Source organism: Neolamprologus brichardi, chromosome 17, assembly GCF_056152115.1.
Source record: "Neolamprologus brichardi isolate AB-2024 chromosome 17, ASM5615211v1, whole genome shotgun sequence".
NCBI classification, from domain to species: Eukaryota; Metazoa; Chordata; class Actinopteri; order Cichliformes; family Cichlidae; genus Neolamprologus; species Neolamprologus brichardi.
The window spans coordinates 14944005-14964434 of record NC_142120.1 but is presented as its reverse complement, the minus strand read 5'-3'; the positions used below and the strand labels follow the sequence as shown (position 1 = coordinate 14964434).

At 40.2% G+C, this 20430-nt stretch overlaps 1 protein-coding gene across 9 annotated transcripts in view; it reads left to right on the top strand.

Moving 5' to 3' along the window:
• Positions 1 to 20430, top strand: part of magi2a (membrane associated guanylate kinase, WW and PDZ domain containing 2a) — a 250826-nt gene that overhangs the window by 187098 nt on the left and 43298 nt on the right. For 8 of the 9 annotated variants that reach the window (XM_087830424.1, XM_087830423.1, XM_087830422.1 and 5 more), the window contains exons 7-9: positions 9650 to 9707; positions 10777 to 10898; positions 13440 to 13622. In XM_087830424.1, the coding sequence (XP_087686550.1) occupies positions 9650 to 9707; positions 10777 to 10898; positions 13440 to 13622 (363 nt within the window). Of the gene's footprint in view, positions 1 to 9649; positions 9708 to 10776; positions 10899 to 12291; positions 12589 to 13439; positions 13623 to 20430 lie in introns of all 9 variants that reach the window. The other variant, XM_087830428.1, reaches the window with a different exon arrangement.

The following is a 20430-nucleotide window of genomic DNA, read 5'->3' as shown; positions in this document are numbered from 1 at the left end:
AAGCCCAGAAAGTCTCAGAAATCATCCGACGGGGCCGGTGAGCAGCTCTCAAAGCGCACAGGCCCCCTTTGATTGCGGTTTTGATTATGACAGACAGGATAGTCATTATCAGCACAAAACTGTAGAGTATTTTTTTAAGTGCTGATTGGAGAGGCAGCCGAGTTCATGAATTATAGGTTAGACTGACTGAGAAAATATTGAGACTGAGTTCATCATCACTTTCAGGTCCTCTGAAAATATTCTGTTTCAGTCACAACCAAGTAGGTTTAGCTCTTTGTTGTTTGGTGGTTCCTGAGAGAAATAATGATGGCGGCGTTATGAAGAAAAAGACTTGAAGAGAGCAGGAAGACCTTCTCTTAGATATATACATTTACATAGACACGGTTCATTATATACTAATGTATGATTGTTAAATATTCCTGAATTTTCCATTCAGGCTTTTAGTACTGCAAATTTCTGCTGGGCTTCACAGTGGGCCGTGGATAATCTTAAAATAAATGGCTCAGTTTTTCTGCAAACACCACTATTTATCATTTTGAACAAAGTGGGTGTTGAATTCACAGGTAGTCTAGTATATTAATGTTCAACTGAGCAAGTGGGCAGCAAGTTCTGTCCCTGCGACAAAAACAAATAATGCTAATACCTTATTTCATCTGCCGAGACATGCTGGCTTTAAATGTGTGCACAATGTGGTTCTTCTTTCTGCACTAGCTGATGTCTACAGTGGGATTTTTACCAGACAGGCAGAGTTTTTGCCAGGAAAGTTACAAGTCAAGTTGCAGTAGACAGATGCCAGGTAAAGGCTTAAAAAGGTTCAATAAGTTATCATTTTTTTCTTTTTTACACTTCTTTATAGGCTTTACAAGTTGCTTTTTGCTTTTATTGTGAAATAGTCACAGGAAATGCTTTTATCAACCAGGTTAGCACTCACTGTTAAAAATGCATTTAAAAAGAACAAGATGCTGATTATTTATTGAGGTTTTAAATATTGGAAGAGAATAGCTGTGCAAACAGCTGGCTGATGAGTACTTTTACTTTGCTTTTACTCTGTAGCTCGGCGACCAAATTTCATGTGTCCTGCTAAAAGGCCAATTTATTGACTGACACCTTTATTAATGTGAGGTTGTTTGTTGAGCTCCACTGCAAACACAGTTGACAAAAAGCCTTGAACGTTGGCTTTAGTATTGAATGAAAGATGCAATAAAAAGTGTTGAAAAAAGAAAGTATTTTTTTTACAGCTACAGTTAGGATGTGAAAATGTACAAGGCCTCTTTATCTTTAAAAAAAAAGTTATTTTATCTTAAAATAAAGCAATATGCAGACCAGTGGTTTCTTTGTATCTATAAAATGCTTTAAGGAGAAAATTATTTCTATCCATCATCCTTCTACCGCTTATCCGGGGCCAGGTTGCGGGGAGGGCAGCTTCAGCGAAGCCCAGACCTCCCTCTCCCCGGCCACCTCCTGCAGCTTGTCCGGGGGGGTGAACACCAAGGCATTCCCAGGCCAGCTGAGAGATTTAATCTCTCCAGCGTACCCTGGGTCTGCCCCGGGGCCTCCTCCAGGTGTGACATGCCCGGAACACCTCACCCAGGAGGCATCCTTGTCAGATGTCCGAACCACCCCAACTGGCTCCTTTCGATGTGGAGGAGCAGCGGCTCTACTCTGAGCCCCTCCCGGATGGCTGAACTTCTCACCCTTTGTCTAAGGGAGAGGCCAGCTACCCTTCGGAGGAAGCTCATTTCTGCCGCTTGTATCCGCGATCTCGTTCTTTCAGTCACTACTGTAGGCCCGTAGATCGACCAGTAAATTGAGTGCTTCTGCGGCCACAGCACCGATCCGTCTGTCAATCTCATGTTCCCTTCTCCCGTCACTTGTGAACAAGACCCCAAGATACTTAAACTCCTCCACTTGGGGCAGGGACTCATCCCTGACCTCCCTGAGAAAATGATCTGATTGATTTAAATAAGTATTTTATGTGTGTCTGTCTTTAAAACGGCATGTGATTGGCTTTTTAGATGTTTTCATTAAGCATTAAGCAGTTGAACCTCATACCTAATACAGTTACCTGTTGCTTTTTTAGCTGACAGTTGGTGATGGGTTTCAGGCTCAGTTGTGCAGTTAAACCTAATATTAGAAGTCACTTCAGCCACTGGACATAAAGTTAATTGTCTCTTCACACGTTTGCACATTTGTGACTTCTGCCTGTATTTTAAGGATCTATTACCGCTTGTTTCAGACTTCTTCTTGGTCTGACTATATATATATATATATGGGTTCACTGTTATGTTTAAGAATAAACTTGGGCTTAATCAGATGCCTCCCTTATGTAAAAAGTGTCTTGGATAATCTAGTTGTCTTATTGTGATGGATAAAAATAAAAGTATTAAAAGCTTTCACAGAGCTGCAGAGAATGTACCTCTGAATACAGACCAAGTGGCAATTCAAAAAGAAGCTGAAATAATTAAGATGGTATTGTAGTATTGAAACAGCTTCTTTGTTCGTGGCCTTTCATGCACTTTTCAGCTTAAATTTGAAGTTTAGAGAATTGATGCTGGGCTGCTACTTACAAAGAATGCAATCTGCAGTAGGTAAGTCTAAGCCTTTGCGGCAACAACGGTCCATTTATTTCTTGTTAGATCTTTATATATTGTGTATTTCATTGAATTATAGAGCTGATTTTGTATTCTCAAATGTGTTTTTCATACTTTCTGTCAGTTAGTGGACTTTGTGCCAGTGTTGATCAGTAGAAACGTACATTAATCAGCTGAGAGAAGTTTCTCCCAGTAGGTTCAGTGATCGAGCCTGAGCCTGAGCCCTCGAGTGGGCTGCATTCAAAGGTGACATGATAGATGAAGCCCTGTGCAGTGCACTATCCGGTAAGACAGAACTTTAATTTTTGGTGACTACAAAAGGCTCAGGGCACTGAAAATGATTCAGTTCACCTTGTTTGCTTTTCAAAAGGTGGAAAAATGAAAGAATGGGGGGGGTGGAGGGGCGAGAAACAAGGTCCTGGTGAATCCCTGCGGTGTTTGAGGGCTGTGTGGTTTGCCACCTTCTTTGTAAGACCAAATTGAAAAAAGTAGAATAAAAAATACATTTGTGAGCGTGAAACCTGACTTCAAAAAGTTTTGGCGAGACTGCATGTGGTAAGGTAATGTAAGATAAAAGGATACTTTTGGAAGGAAGAAAGCGAGAGAAAGAGGAAAGAGAAAGAGAGATTATGGAGCATAATAGTGGCAGAAAATATGGGAAGATGCCAGGATACCTCCTGCTGGTAGTAAGAGGCCCTCCACCTGTGACTGCAGGATGAATGTGGTGGCATGACTAGCAGTCGTAAACATTTTTCCACTTGCTTCAGGGCTTCATAATAAGAGCTCCTACCTGAAAATTCTACACTGGCTTGACATTTCCTTCCATTGATAAGAAGCATTGGTTTTATATTGCATACACACACACACACACACACACATTCGCACAGTCTCCCAACTTGTCCCTAGGAGTAAGTGCTTCATTGCAGGCTGCTGACAAAGAGGTTATAGACTACACTCGGCGGAGCCAGACAAAAGAAAGCGAGCAAAGAGACAATCCTCCTAAGTTCAGCATTTATCATCATGCTGCACAGTAACAAAAACAGCACTGCAGTGTGGGCGCATTTGTGTAAAGTATGTAAGGCACTGAGGCCATAATACCACATGAACACATTAAGGGAAGACTATGTAAGTAGTGCTGAATTATAGCCAGTAATCACAAGTAGCAGCTAGCAAAGACATTAAAACGGTAAAGAAAAGTGTTTAAGTCTGCAAACTGACTTTCACTGTTTCATAAGGTTTATTCGCTAAGAGAGGAGGTAAATAACTGTCATTGGAAACGCATGAATCCGTTCCCTTGAATTGATTTGGGATTAAAATGATTTTGCTGCAAGGAAGTCTTATCAGCAAGAAACATGAGTAATCAGGGAATCAGAGAGATATAAACATTTGTTATCAACAGTTTAGACAATCTACAACCCCAATTCCAAAAAAAAGTTGGGACGTTGTGCAAAATCTAAAATAAAAACGGAACACATTGATTTGCAGCTCTCAATATTTTATTCACAATAAAACACAGAAAACATGTCACATTTTTAAACTGAGAAAATGTAGAAGTTTAATAATAAATTTGGTTATTTTGAATGCCTCACTAGTTGGTTACTTGGCTCTAAAAAGAAAAAGCTAAAGAAATCTTTTGCAGCTGATTACATTAATTGGCAACATGACTGGGTACAAAAGGAGGATCTTAGAGGCAGAGGTTCACCGATCAGCAAAAAGCTGTATCTACAAATTCAGAAAAATGTTCCTCAAGAGAAAATTGTGAAGAGTTTGAATATCTCATAATATACAGTACATAATTTCATCAAAAGACTTGAGATTTAAGACTCTAGAGAAATCTGTGTCCAAGGGCAAGACAGAAAATCAATGTTGGATGCCTGTTTTCATCTGTCCCTCAGTGGCACTGCATTATTCTGCATGATTTTATTGCTACACGGGCTCAGGACTACTTCCAGAAATCACTGTCTGTGAAGACAGTGATTTCCATCCACAATCCATGCCATCCACAAATGCAGGTTAAATCTCTGCCATGCAAAGAAGAACCCATATGAGAGCATCACCATCTTCTCTGAGCCAAAGCTCGTTTAGAGGGGATGGAGGCAAAGTGGAAAATTGTTCCATGGTCAGACAAATCAAAATTTAAAATTCTTTCTGGAAAACATGGACAACACTAAAGAGGAAAGGGACCATTTAGCTCGTTATCTGCGCTCAGTTAAAAAGCCTCCGCCCCTACGTCTAGCAGCTTGCACATCTAGAAAGGCACCATCAGTGCTGAGTGGTACACTATAGTGTCAAAAGTATTCACTCAGCCGTCCAAATCATTGAATTCAGGTGAATCACTTCTACAGGTGTATAAAATCAAGCAGCTAGTCACGCAGACTGTTTCTACAAACGTTTGCGAAAGAATGGGTCGCTCTCTGGAGTTCAGTGAATTCCAACAAGTCATGAAATTTCTTCACCGCTAAATATTCCACAGTAAACTTTTAGTGGTTTTTCTCAACAGCAGTAAACATCGCCATCAGATTCAAATAGTGCTAATTTTTTTCTTAACCCTCTATTGCTAAGTGTATCTCATTTTTTTATGTTTTTGTGAGGTTTTTTGAGACCTTTACGTCATTACTGGGATTTTTCTTTCCTGAAAAAAATAATTCATGTAAATTAATAAATTAATGTAGCAGATGTAGCAAAAATATACAAATGTATATAAAATGATATTTCTTTTTTTTTAAGTTTCTCAAAAGGTTAAATAAAAAAATTACATTTTCTGGCAATTATTTTGTAGTTCAGGCTTTACAGGGTTAAACTGTTTAAACATTTGATTTGTCAGTTTCATAGTTTGGATGAAATATTACTTTAGGAGAGATTTGCTTTATATTTATATTTTCTGGGCTTTGTAGCTATCTCGTTTCCAGTGACTCCATTATTTTACTACTTGTGTATTTTTACCCTCAGACTTTAGTGCTATGTTGCTGTGTTGCCAGATTTTAGTGTTTGAGAACCGTTGTCAGAAATGACAGTCAAAAGAATAAAAATAAGAGCCAAGTTTTAATAAAATCAAACTATCCTTAACAGAGAATCAATTTGTCTTCTTCTTGTTATTGAAGCCAGGGACTGTTTTTGTTTCTGTAAATATTCTGTGGATGTTTTAATAGAAAAGCTTTTCATTAGAAGAGTGCTGGGATGCATGACTGAGTCCTTTGATCTCCTTTATTTGTCTGCGTGTGTGTGTGTGTGTGTGTGTGTGTGTGTGTGTGTGTGTGTGTGCGCGTGTATATGGAAAATAACTGAAAGGGTTATACCTCTGAATATGAGTGTAAAGTAAGTAATATAATTTGTATGTACTTTATATACAGGTGTGTAGAACTTAGCAAAGGTCTAGTTAAAAAAACAAAAACACTAACTGTAAGAAATGTTGCTGTGTTCACAGAAGATATTCCCATGGGCTGTCAACCTGCTCACAGCACTGCTGTATCACTCACAACCGTGTGTGTGTGTGTGTGTGTGTGTGTGTGCAGGAAAAAATAGTGCATCTTATGAAACTTTAATCGTTTGTTTGGAGGAGATGGGGGCATGGGTACAGAGAGGCATATGGCACGTGCACTCCTTAGCATTGGTGCAATAGTGCTGTCTGCAACAGAGGAGCAGTATGCACTCAATCGAGTCTGCTAACTAGGTCAAAGGGTGATATTTAACACACTGAACAGAGTGACCATAGATTGTATCATATCTTTGGTGAATCCCTGTTTATGTGTCTTTGTCACAAGCTGCAGTCGTGCCTACAACAAGCTGCAAAGTCCAGGAGAGCCCGAGGTGCTTTAGTTCTCCCTCTGGTTGCCTCCCTTTCTGATTAGGAAGCATTTTCTCTGCTGTTATCTCTGCTCTCATCCTGATTAACTTTGCATTGTCACTAATCAAAGCTGGTCTGAATCTAAGCCGAGCAGGACCGGAACACACTGTCCCCGAGCTCCACGCTAGATTCAGCTTAGATTCTATTTCAGTACGAGCCTCTAACAGCGAGTACCCAAGCTGGTTTTGAATGATTACAATATTATGCTAAAATTCTGCAGTCTACATGTGGGAATATGTTTTAAATGCTAATTGCTCATATCCTGGAAAGCAAAGGGGGGAACTCCTTCTAGGCATTTTTTAAGAGATGTGTTCTGCCAGTGAGCTGTGGGTATAGAAAAGAGGAGACGGGGCAAAACTTTCAAAGTCCTGTCCGGTATGACTGATAACTGTCAGAGCTGGAAGGAAGATCACCTTTGATCACTGCAGCGTGTTCTGCAGCACATCTCACGTATAGAAAGAGGCCAAGTTGGCAGAAACATCTGTGCACTCACTCTGTTCAAAAGTTATTCACCACGTTGTGTAAAAAAAGTAAAGCTCTCTGACCAGGTAGTCAATGCCAGCTGTTACAACTGCTATTTTAGGCATTGCCAAAATCTAGTTTTGACATTTATGGATCATTTATCAATTCTAGAAGATTAATCACAAAGGGGATTTTCAGATTTTTCTTTCCTGCGAGGTTACATTTGTTGCTTTGAGTGATATTCCCCAACATGTATTGCATGGATTTCCTCTCGTTATAAAAAGTTATACAAATTATACACTGACTTTTCATTTAGAAGTGTTAGATGAAGGTTTTCGCTTGTCATTGCAACAAGGGCCTCCAAATCGTAGCGTTTCAATTTAATTTTGCTCGTTAACTCATAATGTTCTCATTTAATTAGGTTTTTCTGTGGTAAATCCATCTAATGTTGTTCTGTGGAGGGTTTAGTGGGCATGACTCACATCTGTTGTTTTGGCCTCTGTGGCAGTTTGAGAGTTCAGGTGATTTGGGGGTTTTTTTTTAGAAATGGAGATAAATTTTAGGTTCAGTTGAAATTAGCTTCCTGCAAATATCATCCCAGAATACGTATCATTAAATATATTTGCATATATTTTATGTGCTGTTAACTCATAGTCTGTGTTTTATGTATAGACTGTATATAAAATATGAACAACGCTACAGTGACTTACGCCACCTGGTTTGTGAACTTACATTTTGATGCTTTGACTTAATGGTCTTGATGGAGCCATTTGCCACCCTGAGATGATGGAGTGCTTAATTATCAAGCAAGCTTGGCTATCCAGGTTCATCTGTAGACTGTGAAGTTTCATCACACAGACATACATATCCGCTAATTAGATTAAGTAATGGACTAATAAAATGCTGGAATCTCCTTCACTTAAACTGGGCTGTAAATTAGCACATATTACCACAAAGCTCCAGTACACCATAATAATAACAGGAAGGGAAATACAGGAATATTATCTATGGAGACCAAAGGTATTTCATTATACCTGACTTAAACACGTTTCTGTCTTTTACACAGGCATACAGGCTCTGTTATAGGCACTGAGGCAGGTATTTCTTGAGCCCTTGCCTGCTTTCATACTGGACGGGCCACAGGGCTAACACATAGAAAAAAGCAACCATTCACAACCAAATTCACACCTACGGGCGGTTTAAAACCGTCCATTAGCTTAACCCCATGCATATCTTTGGACTCTGAGGGGAAGTGGAAGTACCACCGGAGTAGTAGAGCAAAGTCCTGCTGACCTGGGGGGAACATGCAAACTCCATACAGAGAGACTGCTGCGAGGCAACAGTGCTAACCACCGCACCACTGTGCTGCCCTATCATACAGCAGCAATCAATAATATCAATAGCATCATTCCCACGTTTGATTAGCACCATGGACAGCAACTGCAGTTAGAGGTTGGGGGAATGGACACATTTAGTCAAGCTTCCCAGGCTACATTAACAGAAAGACAACTGTAATGTCTGCAAGCATGGAAGAAAACAGAGAAGCCCATTAACGACAGGTCCTCAGACTGACGAGCTAATCTGTTTATAGAATTAATGATTCAACAATCATTTCTAATGGAGCAGCTTCTACATATATCACACATATATATTACAGTATGAACGCAGCAAGTATATGCCTGCCATGTAATCCAGAGATGCTCGTTGGATATTTGTGTCAACCGGGCCTCCCCTACCTTCTGAGCCCTTGGGAAAGTTACACTTTTATGGCACATTTATCCTCCCTGCATTGGTCGCTTCGCACGCTGATGATGACGTCGCCAAGCAGCCACAATCATTTAAGCTCGCCGTTATGGCGCTTTTGTCCATTTGTAATCTTCTCCAGCACTGCTGCAGAAATCTTCCTCCATGAGTTCCATCTCATCTGGGAATACTTGTGCTTCCATATGCACGTGTCATATAAATGTCAGTCACAGGGTTTGAATCAATTGTTGTGCCAACCTCAAGTGGCCACTCATGGAACTGCAGTTTTTTATTAGTTCTGTGCTGGCTGCATTGCTTACACCAGGAGTTTGCTCTTTAATTAATATGTAATTTAGATGCTTATCACAAGTGTTGTATTGTTTGATATGACATTTACAATATCTGTGATGTACTGTTTATTATTGGGAACTTAAGCCAGTCCCTAACTCGTGACATTTGGAGGTGAAATGAGAGTAAATCTTCACTAACATGTTGAGATATAATACCCTGACAGTTTGTGCTCATTCTAGTTTTATTCTGTTAATTTATGGAAAATGTTCCCATATTTTTAAAGTATATTTACAGCGTGGTGAAGATGCAGGACATAAATATTTTACGGATTTAAATTCAGCCACTAGATCTAACAGTGTTTGGTGCAGTTTTACAACTTTTTTTCTGAAAGAAGTTTGCATTTGATGCACATCAATGTGACAAGTTGCAAAGGAAACGTAGCTAGATTTTAATCTTGTGTCTTATTGCCATAAGTTTTTTTTTTTTTTATAAAAGATGAAATTTCCAAAATATAGATGAGAAATAATCCTTCCAGTTATCATGCTAATGTACCATCAAATCACTGACGATTACCAAACAGTAAAATGGCACTGTAAACTTAATCTGCCACGGACATTTTTTCATGCAACACCAACATGCTGATGCAAGTTCACTGAATAAACAAGTCCTTCATTATCGTTTCTGTTCTTTTTGTTGTTGTTGTTGTGTTTTTTAACAGAGCTTCCGTACGGCTGGGAGAAAATCGATGACCCCATTTACGGCAGCTACTATGTCGAGTAAGTTCAGTACATCTTTAATACATAATGACTTGCTTTTGATTTTCAGCATAGCCCGCTGGTGTCGCATTAATCATATTTATTAGGAGCAAACTGGCGATGTAGCCAGAAAAGAGTTACTCTTAATGTCTGCTTGCTGACGGCTCACTGTTTGTTTGCAAGTTTATGTGCTTATCTGTAGCCCTGATCGTGCATCTGAATGCTACAGAGGAACTGCTGCAGTGGCCTGTCCTCTGTATTGAACTGCACGTCCCCTCTCTGTTTCAGGGGTGCCTTTTTTTTTTTGGCTGGATGCTTTCCACTCTGGGGCACTGGGATGCTGCTCTATTTTTAGACTGGAAGGGGGAATTCATTTGGCTTGAGTTTGCTTTAAAAAACCTGCAGAGTGACACTTGAATACACTCTGCCTTATATACTGCGCATCCCTCTCGAGATGCTCTTTTTGTCTCCCTTTGTCATCATGTAAATATCATTAAAGAAGCTGCAAGACCTTGAAATTATATAACTATATAAAAATAAAGTTAAGCTGTTTTGTAATTAGAACTGTGATACTGGGATGTTCATTAAAAGATAAGGAGAGGATAGAATGCTGCTGTGTGTGTGTGTGTGCGTGTGTGTGTGTGTGTGTGTGTGTGTGGGGGGGGAGTCTTAAATATGGAGAGAAGTATCTAATGATGACTAATTATTTCACACTGGCAAATTACAGCATTTGTAGTCAGTGACTATCTCCCCCCTGTACATACTAAATTAAGATCAACGTAGGACATTAAAGGAAATCGCTGTTCCATGTGCAGGGTTACTCCCAGTCACTGATTCACATAATTCTGGTTACAAGACGAGTTGAATTACGGAAGAAATCAATCGTTTGTTCTTTTTTACTCAGCAGAACTGTTCTGTGGCTGTTACATAATCTGGGAACTGGCCATTCAATTAATCATCATAGTTATGGCTGCTGTAGTGCTACGTTTGTTAGATCTGATCTTTTCCAAGAAGGGGCTGAGATAGGTGTGCTGGTGTAGTGTGAGATCTAAAATCTCCTCTTTTTTTTTTTCTGGTGTTATCATCTCAGTCATATAAATAGAAGGACCCAGTTTGAGAACCCAGTCCTGGAAGCTAAAAGGAGACTCCAGCAGCAGCAGCAGATGCAAAGCCAGGGCCTGTCCTCACTGCCCCTTCCCACCATCTACAGAGGTAAGAACGGCCTTTGGCTTTATGGGAAATTATTAGTAGGGTATATTTATCCATTTATTAATTACTTGTGTATTAAGAGATTAATATTGCACTATAATTAAGGAACATTTATAAAGATATCTGTTAAAAACTCCATTCAGAAATGTTTTTCTGTTTATTATTGTGCTTCAGAAAGCCTCTCAGGAGCTTTAATTATAAAAGCAGATGCAGGAATATTCTCTTAATACCTTCAATTACACATGCAAATGCTGGAAGGTGCTTTAATGAATGTGATTCATTCTAATTGTCAAACTAATGATAAACAACATGAAATAAAATAAATTCAGTATTTGAGCCCTAATTCTCCTAGGTCCACTTGCATGTTAATTTTTTGAGTCCTTTGCAGGTGTTGTTCAAAGAATCTTTAAAAACAAAGCTTTGGGGTTGAGTTTTTAAGTTGATTCTGTTAATATAATCCCAGACTAAGTCCACCATGTTCAGATCAGGGCTCTGTGAAAACCAGATCCCCTCTTAGAGCACCCCTTGGAGACTGGAGCAGACTTTTTAGGCAATATATAAAGCTAATATATAAACAATAATTTATCTGAAATTCAAGTCTCTGCATAGGTGTCTCTTTCCAATGGCCAGGAGGGGGCGACTCCTTCTGGTTGCATAACCAGTCTAATATATAAAAGTCTATAAGGAATTGACCCTACTTTTAATTTAATTTATGAACTCAGTAAAGACATTTTTTGATGAGTTTATAGTCTCGATGGATATATTTAAGTCCTGTTAAAAACAATGTGGAGTTTAATTTGTGAATTATCCTCCCATATAGATAATAATAAAGATACACACAAGGTCATATAATCAGGAAAGCTGCATGTACGAGTAAAAAGCTGTTTGGAAGAACAAGTAAGAAAAAACATGCATGTTACCAAAAATAAATACTATTCATATAAAGGATGTTGATTTTTTTCCCCAAAGGCTTCACTCATAAAGATTATTTTTATAGTGATTGACGGTAGGATATATCAGTCAGTTCACACCTATGCCTCATTAAAACAGTGGGTGGAATGCATTTTGGTCAGATTAATAATACTTATTGGCCATATAAATAGACGTCTTCCTAAGAGAACATGTGGGTTTCAGGGTGATTCACTGTTTTGTTTAATGACTGGTTACCTGATTCTGCTCTCTATCAGTTTGTTACAGTAGGATGTGTACTGCTAGAAAAAACTGTCTGGATCCGAGAAGTGGAGGTTTGTTTCTGTAGTAATGTTGTTAGTCGCGACTCTGAGTGAAGAGCCTGTTTCTTTTGTTCAGTCCAGTGAGGCTCTTTTTCCTCCTCTCTACCCACTTCTGCCTCCTCCTTCCTTCTCCTCCTTCTTTTCCCTTCAAACTTTGACACCAGTGGAGGATGCCAGCCCCTGTGCCACCCTCCCCAGATCCCCCCACGTCCAGGTCGGCCCGGTGCCCGAGCGCTGCCATAGCCTCAGCGACCTCTCCCGCTCGCCAGCTCTGGGCTGCAGGACTGCTTCGTATACCAAATCCTCCTCCGCCGATGTCTCCCCGCTCCGGCGTGTTCTGACTCGGCGGATGAATATGTGCCCCAATCACAAGCAGAAACAGCAGCCCCTTCACACATCCGCCTGCGCTGTAGTGCTAGAGCAGCCAGTCTGTAGCCCCTACACCCTGTGGCACTTTGTCAGTAAGTAGGCCAAGAAAGATGCACAGGAGGCTGACTCTTCGCTTGTTTGACGCACTGTAAGCATGGTAACTGGCAGGCAAGCTTGTTCCCTTGAGGTAGTTTTTGTGCAGTGACCATGCCCTGTCACCTGCCCTATCACCTGGGAGGAGCAGGTACAGAGGGGCATCGCTTAGTCTGGACCAGTGACTGCTTACAAAGGATGCAAAGTTGCACGCTAGCCATGTCTCTTTTCCGAGTCAAAAAGATGAGGGACTTGGTTAAGTGTGACTAAGCTTGTTGGCAGAGATCCTCTCATTCCGACTCCAGGCGCTCCTCCATCAGAAAATTTCCCAGCTCTTCCTCCTTCAGAAATCTCCCAGTTCTTCCCTAACCTCCCTGAGCATCTTCTCCTGGAACTGATCCCTGATTGGCAGCATGGCATTTGCTGAATTTTGCTGCTTTCTTTGCAAATTTGGGATGGAACTGAAGAAACTGCACCACTGTGGCTGTCTGCACCTCTTCTGCCCACTGTGTCCCAGCATGGGAGGCGAGGACAGAATGTCAGTTTAGTGTATTTTAGGTGTGCCAAGAGGAACTTGGATTGCACTGGTGCCCTGCACGGGAGGCAAAACGTTTGAACCACACCTGCATCTTTCAACACCGCCTTTGTCCGAGTTTGCTGTTTTGCTACTGTGGTCATACCCTTCCAGTTTTCCTCTGGCTACACCCGTATCTTATTGAATAAGCTTTGCCCTTGCCCCCCACCCTGTGAGCGCTGCCCCTGCACCAGCTTTTAGGGCCTTTTAGTGATTGCAATAAAAGCTATAGGGAAAGACATTTTATTTAATTTGCTTGTTTTTATCCTTTTGTAGAGAAGCCGCTGTTCACGCGGGACCCCACCCAGCTGAAAGGCAGTTTCTTGTCCACATCACTCCAAAAGAGCAACATGGGTTTTGGCTTCACTATCATTGGAGGGGATGAGCCCGATGAATTCCTCCAGGTCAAAAGCGTTATCCCCGATGGGCCCGCCGCAGCAGATGGAAAGATGGCTACAGGTAAGCTTCAGGCATGACTGACACACAAACTGAGAGAGAGGCTATTTTCACTGAATCACTTTTCTTTACCTGTAGCTAACCAGGAGCTCTCTTGAGGCAGTGTTAAGTACGTAATCCATAGCCGTATTCACACACAGACACCAAACGATGATCTCTGCTCAATAAACTAGAAGCTGAAGGTCACGTAGATAAATTATCCTTGCAAATTTAAAATAATGGCATTTCTCATGGCTGGCATGCATTTGCACACGATCGTGCTCACGGATTGTTGCAGAGAAGAGCAATTATATGTGGCCTTTCTGCTTGCAGTATCTATTCTATATATCAGCATGCAGTGAAAGAAATGAGGTCAGCCTTTCTTTCAGAGTGCAGCCTAAACAAAGTCAAATAAAAGCTCATTAAAGCAGCACACAGTATAGTATCTATTTCACAGCAGTGCTTACCTGAGCTCCCCTTGAGGTTTTTTGTTGTATAGAACTTTATGCTTGTAATGATATTTCAAAGGGAACGCAGCTAATTGCATGCCAGCTTAAAAAAACTGACATTATGAATGATACAGAATTATACTGCCAGTAAAAGGAGCTCGACCCCAGTCGGCTGCAGTTTTTGCTTCTTGCATGTCAGTGCCATCCTTTCATATTCTTCCACTTATTTGATTCAGGGTCACAAGACACACTGAAGCCCATCCCAGCTGTCACAGGGCGAGAGGCAGGGTATGCCACAGATAGGTCACCAGGCTATTGCAGAGCTAGCAGAGAGGGACATACAACCATTCAAACTCACATTCACACTTGATGCTTTATATCCATTTACACTGTTTTGGTTTGAGTTTTATTGATAGAGATATGTATGCATGTCATTAAATATAATATTATGACCCGGTTACTCGGGCAGCGCAGTGGTTAGCGTTGCTCCCCCTGAGTTAGACCCCACCATCTGGCCGAGGCTTTCTGTGTGGAGTTTGCATGTTCTACCCATGTTTGCGTGAGTTCTCTCCAGGTACTCTGGCTTCCTCCCAAAGAGATGCAGTTAGTGGGGTTTTGGCTAATTTGTGATTATAAATTGCCCTTAGCTGTGAATGTGAGTGCAATTGGTTACTGTCTGGTGGACACCACTACTTGCCCTGTGGTAGCTGGGATAGGCTAGAGCCCCACTCACAAGGACCCTGATAAGGACAAGTGGAAGAGAAGGGATGGACCCAGTTACTCAACAAAAAAAAAAAACCCAAACAAAACACAAACGTGCGTACCTTTTAAGAAAGGGCAGTTTTACTTCTAGAACTAATCAAATGCAAAAACAAAACAACCTACTCCTCCCGTTCAGCACATGAAAATCCACATCCTCAAGAAAGTGTTCACCTGAAGACAGAGGACAAGTGGAGCAATGGCTGTGTTCAAGTTCACACAAGCCCTCTCCTTTAAATTACAAAAGAAATAAATATAAAACTGCATGGTTCACAACAAACCACTAATCCAGTTGACTTTCCATTAGATCCACATCCCCTACAGACTTCCAAATAGGGTCCCCAAATCTTTTCAGACATCCTTTGTTTGTCCTTCAGTGTTTATGTTATTCATTCAAGTCTAAAGCTATTGTATTTTAAAAAGAAACTGAGGTCTAATAATTGTGTTGTGTGTTTTCTGGATCCAAGCCAAGTGTTTTGGTGGGGTTTTGTATTTTGTATTATTTACTTTTTTCCAGAATAACTTGGGTACTTTTACTCGAAACCATCCAAGTACGTCTTCCTCCACTTCTTCACGCAGAAATATGTGGAGCTGCCTCTTCAAGAGGAAATGGCACTGGGTCCACACTCAAACACACTTCCAAGGATTACCCATTTACATATATTCTTGGCTGGTGCAGCTTGCCAGGCTTGCATTGTCTTAGCTCTCTGTGTGGACATATGCACGTGCCCGTGCACCAACTGCAGTTTTGTTCTTTCATTAATCATGAAAGGGACTTTATAAGCCCCACAACGTTGGGCTGTGGCCACAGGGGGGTCGCACTGCAGCACACTTACACACATGCACACACACACAGAGGCAAACCATCTGTACTGAAAGGTCAAGGGACTAGAAGTAGCCAGCTTGTCATGCTCTCAGTATGCAGTGATGTGTCTGTCTCTATACTCTGCAGCAAATGCAGAGCTTATAGTGGTCATTTATCACACATAAAGCAAGCTGGTCAAGGTGTTTCCTCTGTAGTAATGCTCCTCTCCAAAACACCAATGTTTTAACAGATTTCTGCAGAACACTAGCTCATAATTGTTCTGTTTTCTTTTTTCTTTTCTTTTTTTTTTACAAATGTGTTGGTGCAGCAGCCCAGAATAGATCCCTTGGTGACTAATAAAGCTTGTCCCGATAGTTCTGCATATAAAGCATTTGGGTTTTGTGTCTTCTCGTCCAATCCTCCTGCTTTGTTTTACAATTCCCATTTCTTTTTTATGTATTCTTTCCCCCAAAATAACTAAAATATCCTTCCCACTTCGCTACTACTGTATCACACATCTCTTCTTCACCACTTCCTCTCGTCAGCTCATATCCTTCTGTACTCCCCCACCCATTCCCCCAACTTTGCCTCCACAGACTTTGTGTCCTACTTCTTCAGGAACAGTGCTAGCTTGCTAACTCAGAGCTTACACGGAGGAAGCCCAGGCCGGCAGAGGTGTGAAATTCCCAATTTTAGATAACTGATTCCTGCCGGTTTTTCCCTATGACACCTCCTGGCTATCTCTATGTACTGTGTGATTGCGCAGCTACAAAAACATATGTATGATAGTTACATATATTATATTTATATATGTATATATATTACCTATAAGACCAAATGTACTGTAGATCTTTTTTTCCATTTTATTGCTTGATGTGTAGAGAAAATAATTCTTTTTAGCCATAATTTTTTTAATGTAAAATAAAGCTAAGAGGCTTGGTTTGAATGTCAGAGGCAGAAAGTGTTTAATGTGAAATGAAATGGGTCTGTAGGTGGAGGACAGTCAACCCTTGTTTTACAGTGTATGGCCTATTTGGATAAGGCTGCCATATTTGCTTAGTTGTTTTTTATTTAAGAAAAAAAGATTTATGAAAAACACGAGACAAAGACAGCAATGAAAAAAAATCTTAACTAATCAGTAAGTTAAAAAAGGTTTAGCAACCTGTTGGTTAAATTCTTCCCCATACAGTGATAGATCATTAGATACACCTTGCTAGTACCAGGTTGGACTCCCCTTTTTGCCTTCAGAGCTGCATTAGTCTTTGTGGCATTCATCAAGAGATTTTGGATTATGTTGACAGGATAGTGTCATACAATTGCTGCAGATTTTTTAGCTGCACATCAAGATGAGAATATCCTGTTCCACCACTTCCCAAATGTGCTCTATTGGATTGAGACCGTGGAGGAAATTGGGAAATTGGGCTCATCAGACACGAAACCTTTTTGTTCATTTGTATAATTTTGGTGAGTTCATGGGAATAATAGCCTTGCTTCCCTGTTTTCAGCTGATAGGAGAGGCACCTGATGTGGTCTTCTGCTGATGTATCCCATCTGCCTGTTTATGACCTGTTATACGTTCAGGGATGCTCTTTTGCTTAACTTGGGTGTAACAAGTGGATCCCATCTTGACCATGTTTGCATGACTAAATGCACTGTTCCTGAGTTGTTGCATTGTGATTGGTTGATTAGATATGTGAATCAATGAGCAGTTAACCAGGTGTACCTTTATTATCATTAAAGGCATTCAGTCAAAATGGCCATAGTGTGCTTAAAATCACGTGTCACCTTACACAGTACAAAAATTATAACTTTAAGCTTACAGTTAGGCTTTTCTCATGTCAAGAAATAATATTTTATCCTGATTTTGTGTTATAGCTGTTTACAATTAATTTCAATTCATTCTTGCACGAAAAAGTAAGAAAAAAGGGAAAGTACACTACCTCCATAAGCTGTTTGACTTCTTTTTTTGTTTGTTTTTAACATTTAGCCTGACGCACACAGACACTCAGACGACCACAGTCGGTACCACGGCCCACCCTGCTGAGAGTCTTAACTGCTCTGTTATCGTGGCCTCATCTTCTCAGCAGGGCCACAGAGAACTCTCGTTATGTTGACAGACTCTTGAGCACACCATTAGATGGAGATGAATATGTCATAACGAATGTGCAAGGATGGGACAATGAAGATGAAGCAGCTGGGAGCGTGGGCCTTGGTCCCACTGAGCGTGGTGTGTACAGATAAGGTCAATGTGATGTGGACTGTTTAAGGGACCTGCAGGAGCTTTTGTAATGGGCCGAGAGAACGAGGGCAGTTTTAATTAGTGTGGGCTGCTGTCTGAGCTCTCATTCTTGATGATTCAATTTTTTCCTGTTTTTCCACTCTCGTGCTCGTGGCCATGTTTGTTTATTTGTCCTTGTTTCACCGAAATGGCAAAAATACATCATTTTCTTTGGATCCCCGTGAATAATTTGTTTTATCTGCTGATATTTTGACACTTTTCCCATGGATTTAATTTGTTCTGCTCATGGTGATGGAAAATTGCTCTTTTAGTAAAATGACAGTAGGCTCTTGATGTGTTTAATTAAATAGCAAAAAAGAACAAAAATGAGTTTTGCTCCCTAAAAATGTTAAGTAAATAAATGTTCTTGTCTTTCATTTTTACTGAATGGACATTCCTCTTCAGGGATATAGCTATTCAGTAATAACACTTACCGAATAATAATTCAAATTAAATATACGGAGGTTAAGTTGTGACAGAATATTTGGTTTCAAAGGTTCATTGGTTTCAGACAGATTTACACAGTGCAACTGCTTCTCATTTCACATTTCCTTTTGCAAAGTTGTACTTATTTCAATACAGTAGCTAGCTTTTGTTATATTTGTTAGCTTATTTTAAAACTGAAGCTTTGCATCTTGGCTTTTTTTGTCTCATAAACAGTCATTTCTAATTTATACCTTTATACCAACAATATACCAGTTTTCTGTTTGTCTGTGTGTGTGCAAAACATGGCACACATTTTAAGCCGCTAAAGGCTCTTATCTATATCAGATATTATAATGTAATCATGTTACCTAGCAACCACCAAGCAATGAGCTAAAATTAAAAGTTTTTTTAAAATTATTAATTTATGTACCGACAACACCTTATGGATGCAAACTGACATTTTAATTTCTCAACAGTAACATTTGATTTATATTCACAAAAGCTTATTTGTACAGAATGTATAGTAACATCATCATGTTGCCTAGCAACCACCTAGCTATGAGCTAAAATGACCTTTTTTTCTTCTTTTTTTTTTTTTTACTTATGCACGTGCAACACTTTATCACCTTATAAAAACACAAACAGTCCAATCAAGCTGTAGCATGGGCTTTTTCTACAGTAGTAGAAAAAATACATGCGGTACTTTTGGTTTTTCCATTATTTCCCAAGGGGTCACCGCAGTGGGTGGCTATACATATTTGATTTGGCATAGATTTTACCCCACATGCTCTTCTGATACATCCCTCCTAATTATCCGGGCCTGGGATGGGCAGTAGGAGTACACAGGCTGTGTCTGTTTCCTATGCTAACCGCTACTCCATGAAGCCACAAGTAGTTGATGAGTAGATCAAATAAAGCAGGTAAAAATTATTTGTAGAGCTATTTTTGCTTTGTTATCATGCCAGCCGTATCGACCTATGATTAGTGCTCACCTGTGCTTTGTGTAACTGTTTTTCTGAGTATATGAGAGTGTGCACTCTCTGTTTTTGAGAATCATTGAGTGGTTTTCATCATTTTAAAGTATAATGAGCCAAAAAGGTTTGGGGACACAGATTCAGAGTAACAGGGGAACTATTGGAGGAGTTGTTGAGTCGCTCTTATGCAATTTGTAATAAACAAAATTAATGTCACTTCTATATGGATATAGGGAAGAATTTGGCACACACGTGTCAAGTTGAAATCCATCTTTTAGGAATAAAGATTCCTGGTAAAACGTGATTATATCACAGTTCCTGTGTCTGTTGATGGTTTATCTGCGTTTCATCTCTGGTTATAAAGAATGAGATACATGTGCGGTTTGAGGGCGCCATGAGGTCACAGCACCATCATTTGTTTTCTGCCAGTGTGCTCAACTATTGATTCTGACACTGATGCTCAAGGCAAATGTCGGCTACGTTTACCCGGATTAATTAAAAAGTCCCTCACGTCACATTGCCCAGAGGTGTGAGCTGGCTCTGTCAATACCAGCAGAGCGTTTAAACTCGAAAAGCTTTTGAGACATGGTTTACAAAGATAGACAGCGTTTCGGTGATATTTTAACTTCCACGTGTGCTGTCACTCAGAGGGGTTAGCTGCTCGGTTGCAGTTCCACAGCCAATCCAGAAAATCAATAAAAAACTGCCTTGTTTTTGTAAAAATTAATTAATTAATTAAAAAAACTGTAATTGAACCAGCCATTAGTGCTGTTCACGTTTTATGAGAATTGGGCAGGGTGGTTAGCAAGGTGAGAGCCAATCACTAAAGCACATGCTTTGCTTATTAATCACAAAAGATCGCTGTTTTTTCACACCTTCTCTTTACAATGCACACTGACAGTGTCACCCTGCTCTCTCTCCAAAGAGCATGACAATTATGGCTGCAATTAGAATATAATTGTTTTCATTATCAACCCAGGTAATGCTGTTTGTCAGACTTTAATGTGGATTGTGCTTCTTAGTCCCACTTACCCAGAGTTTTAAAAAAAGTTGCATGGTTCCTCCACAGTGGAGCAGAAAACACTATATTTAGTAATCTGGTTGAGAAAAAGATAAGCCTGGATGTTGAGAGCTTTTGTGT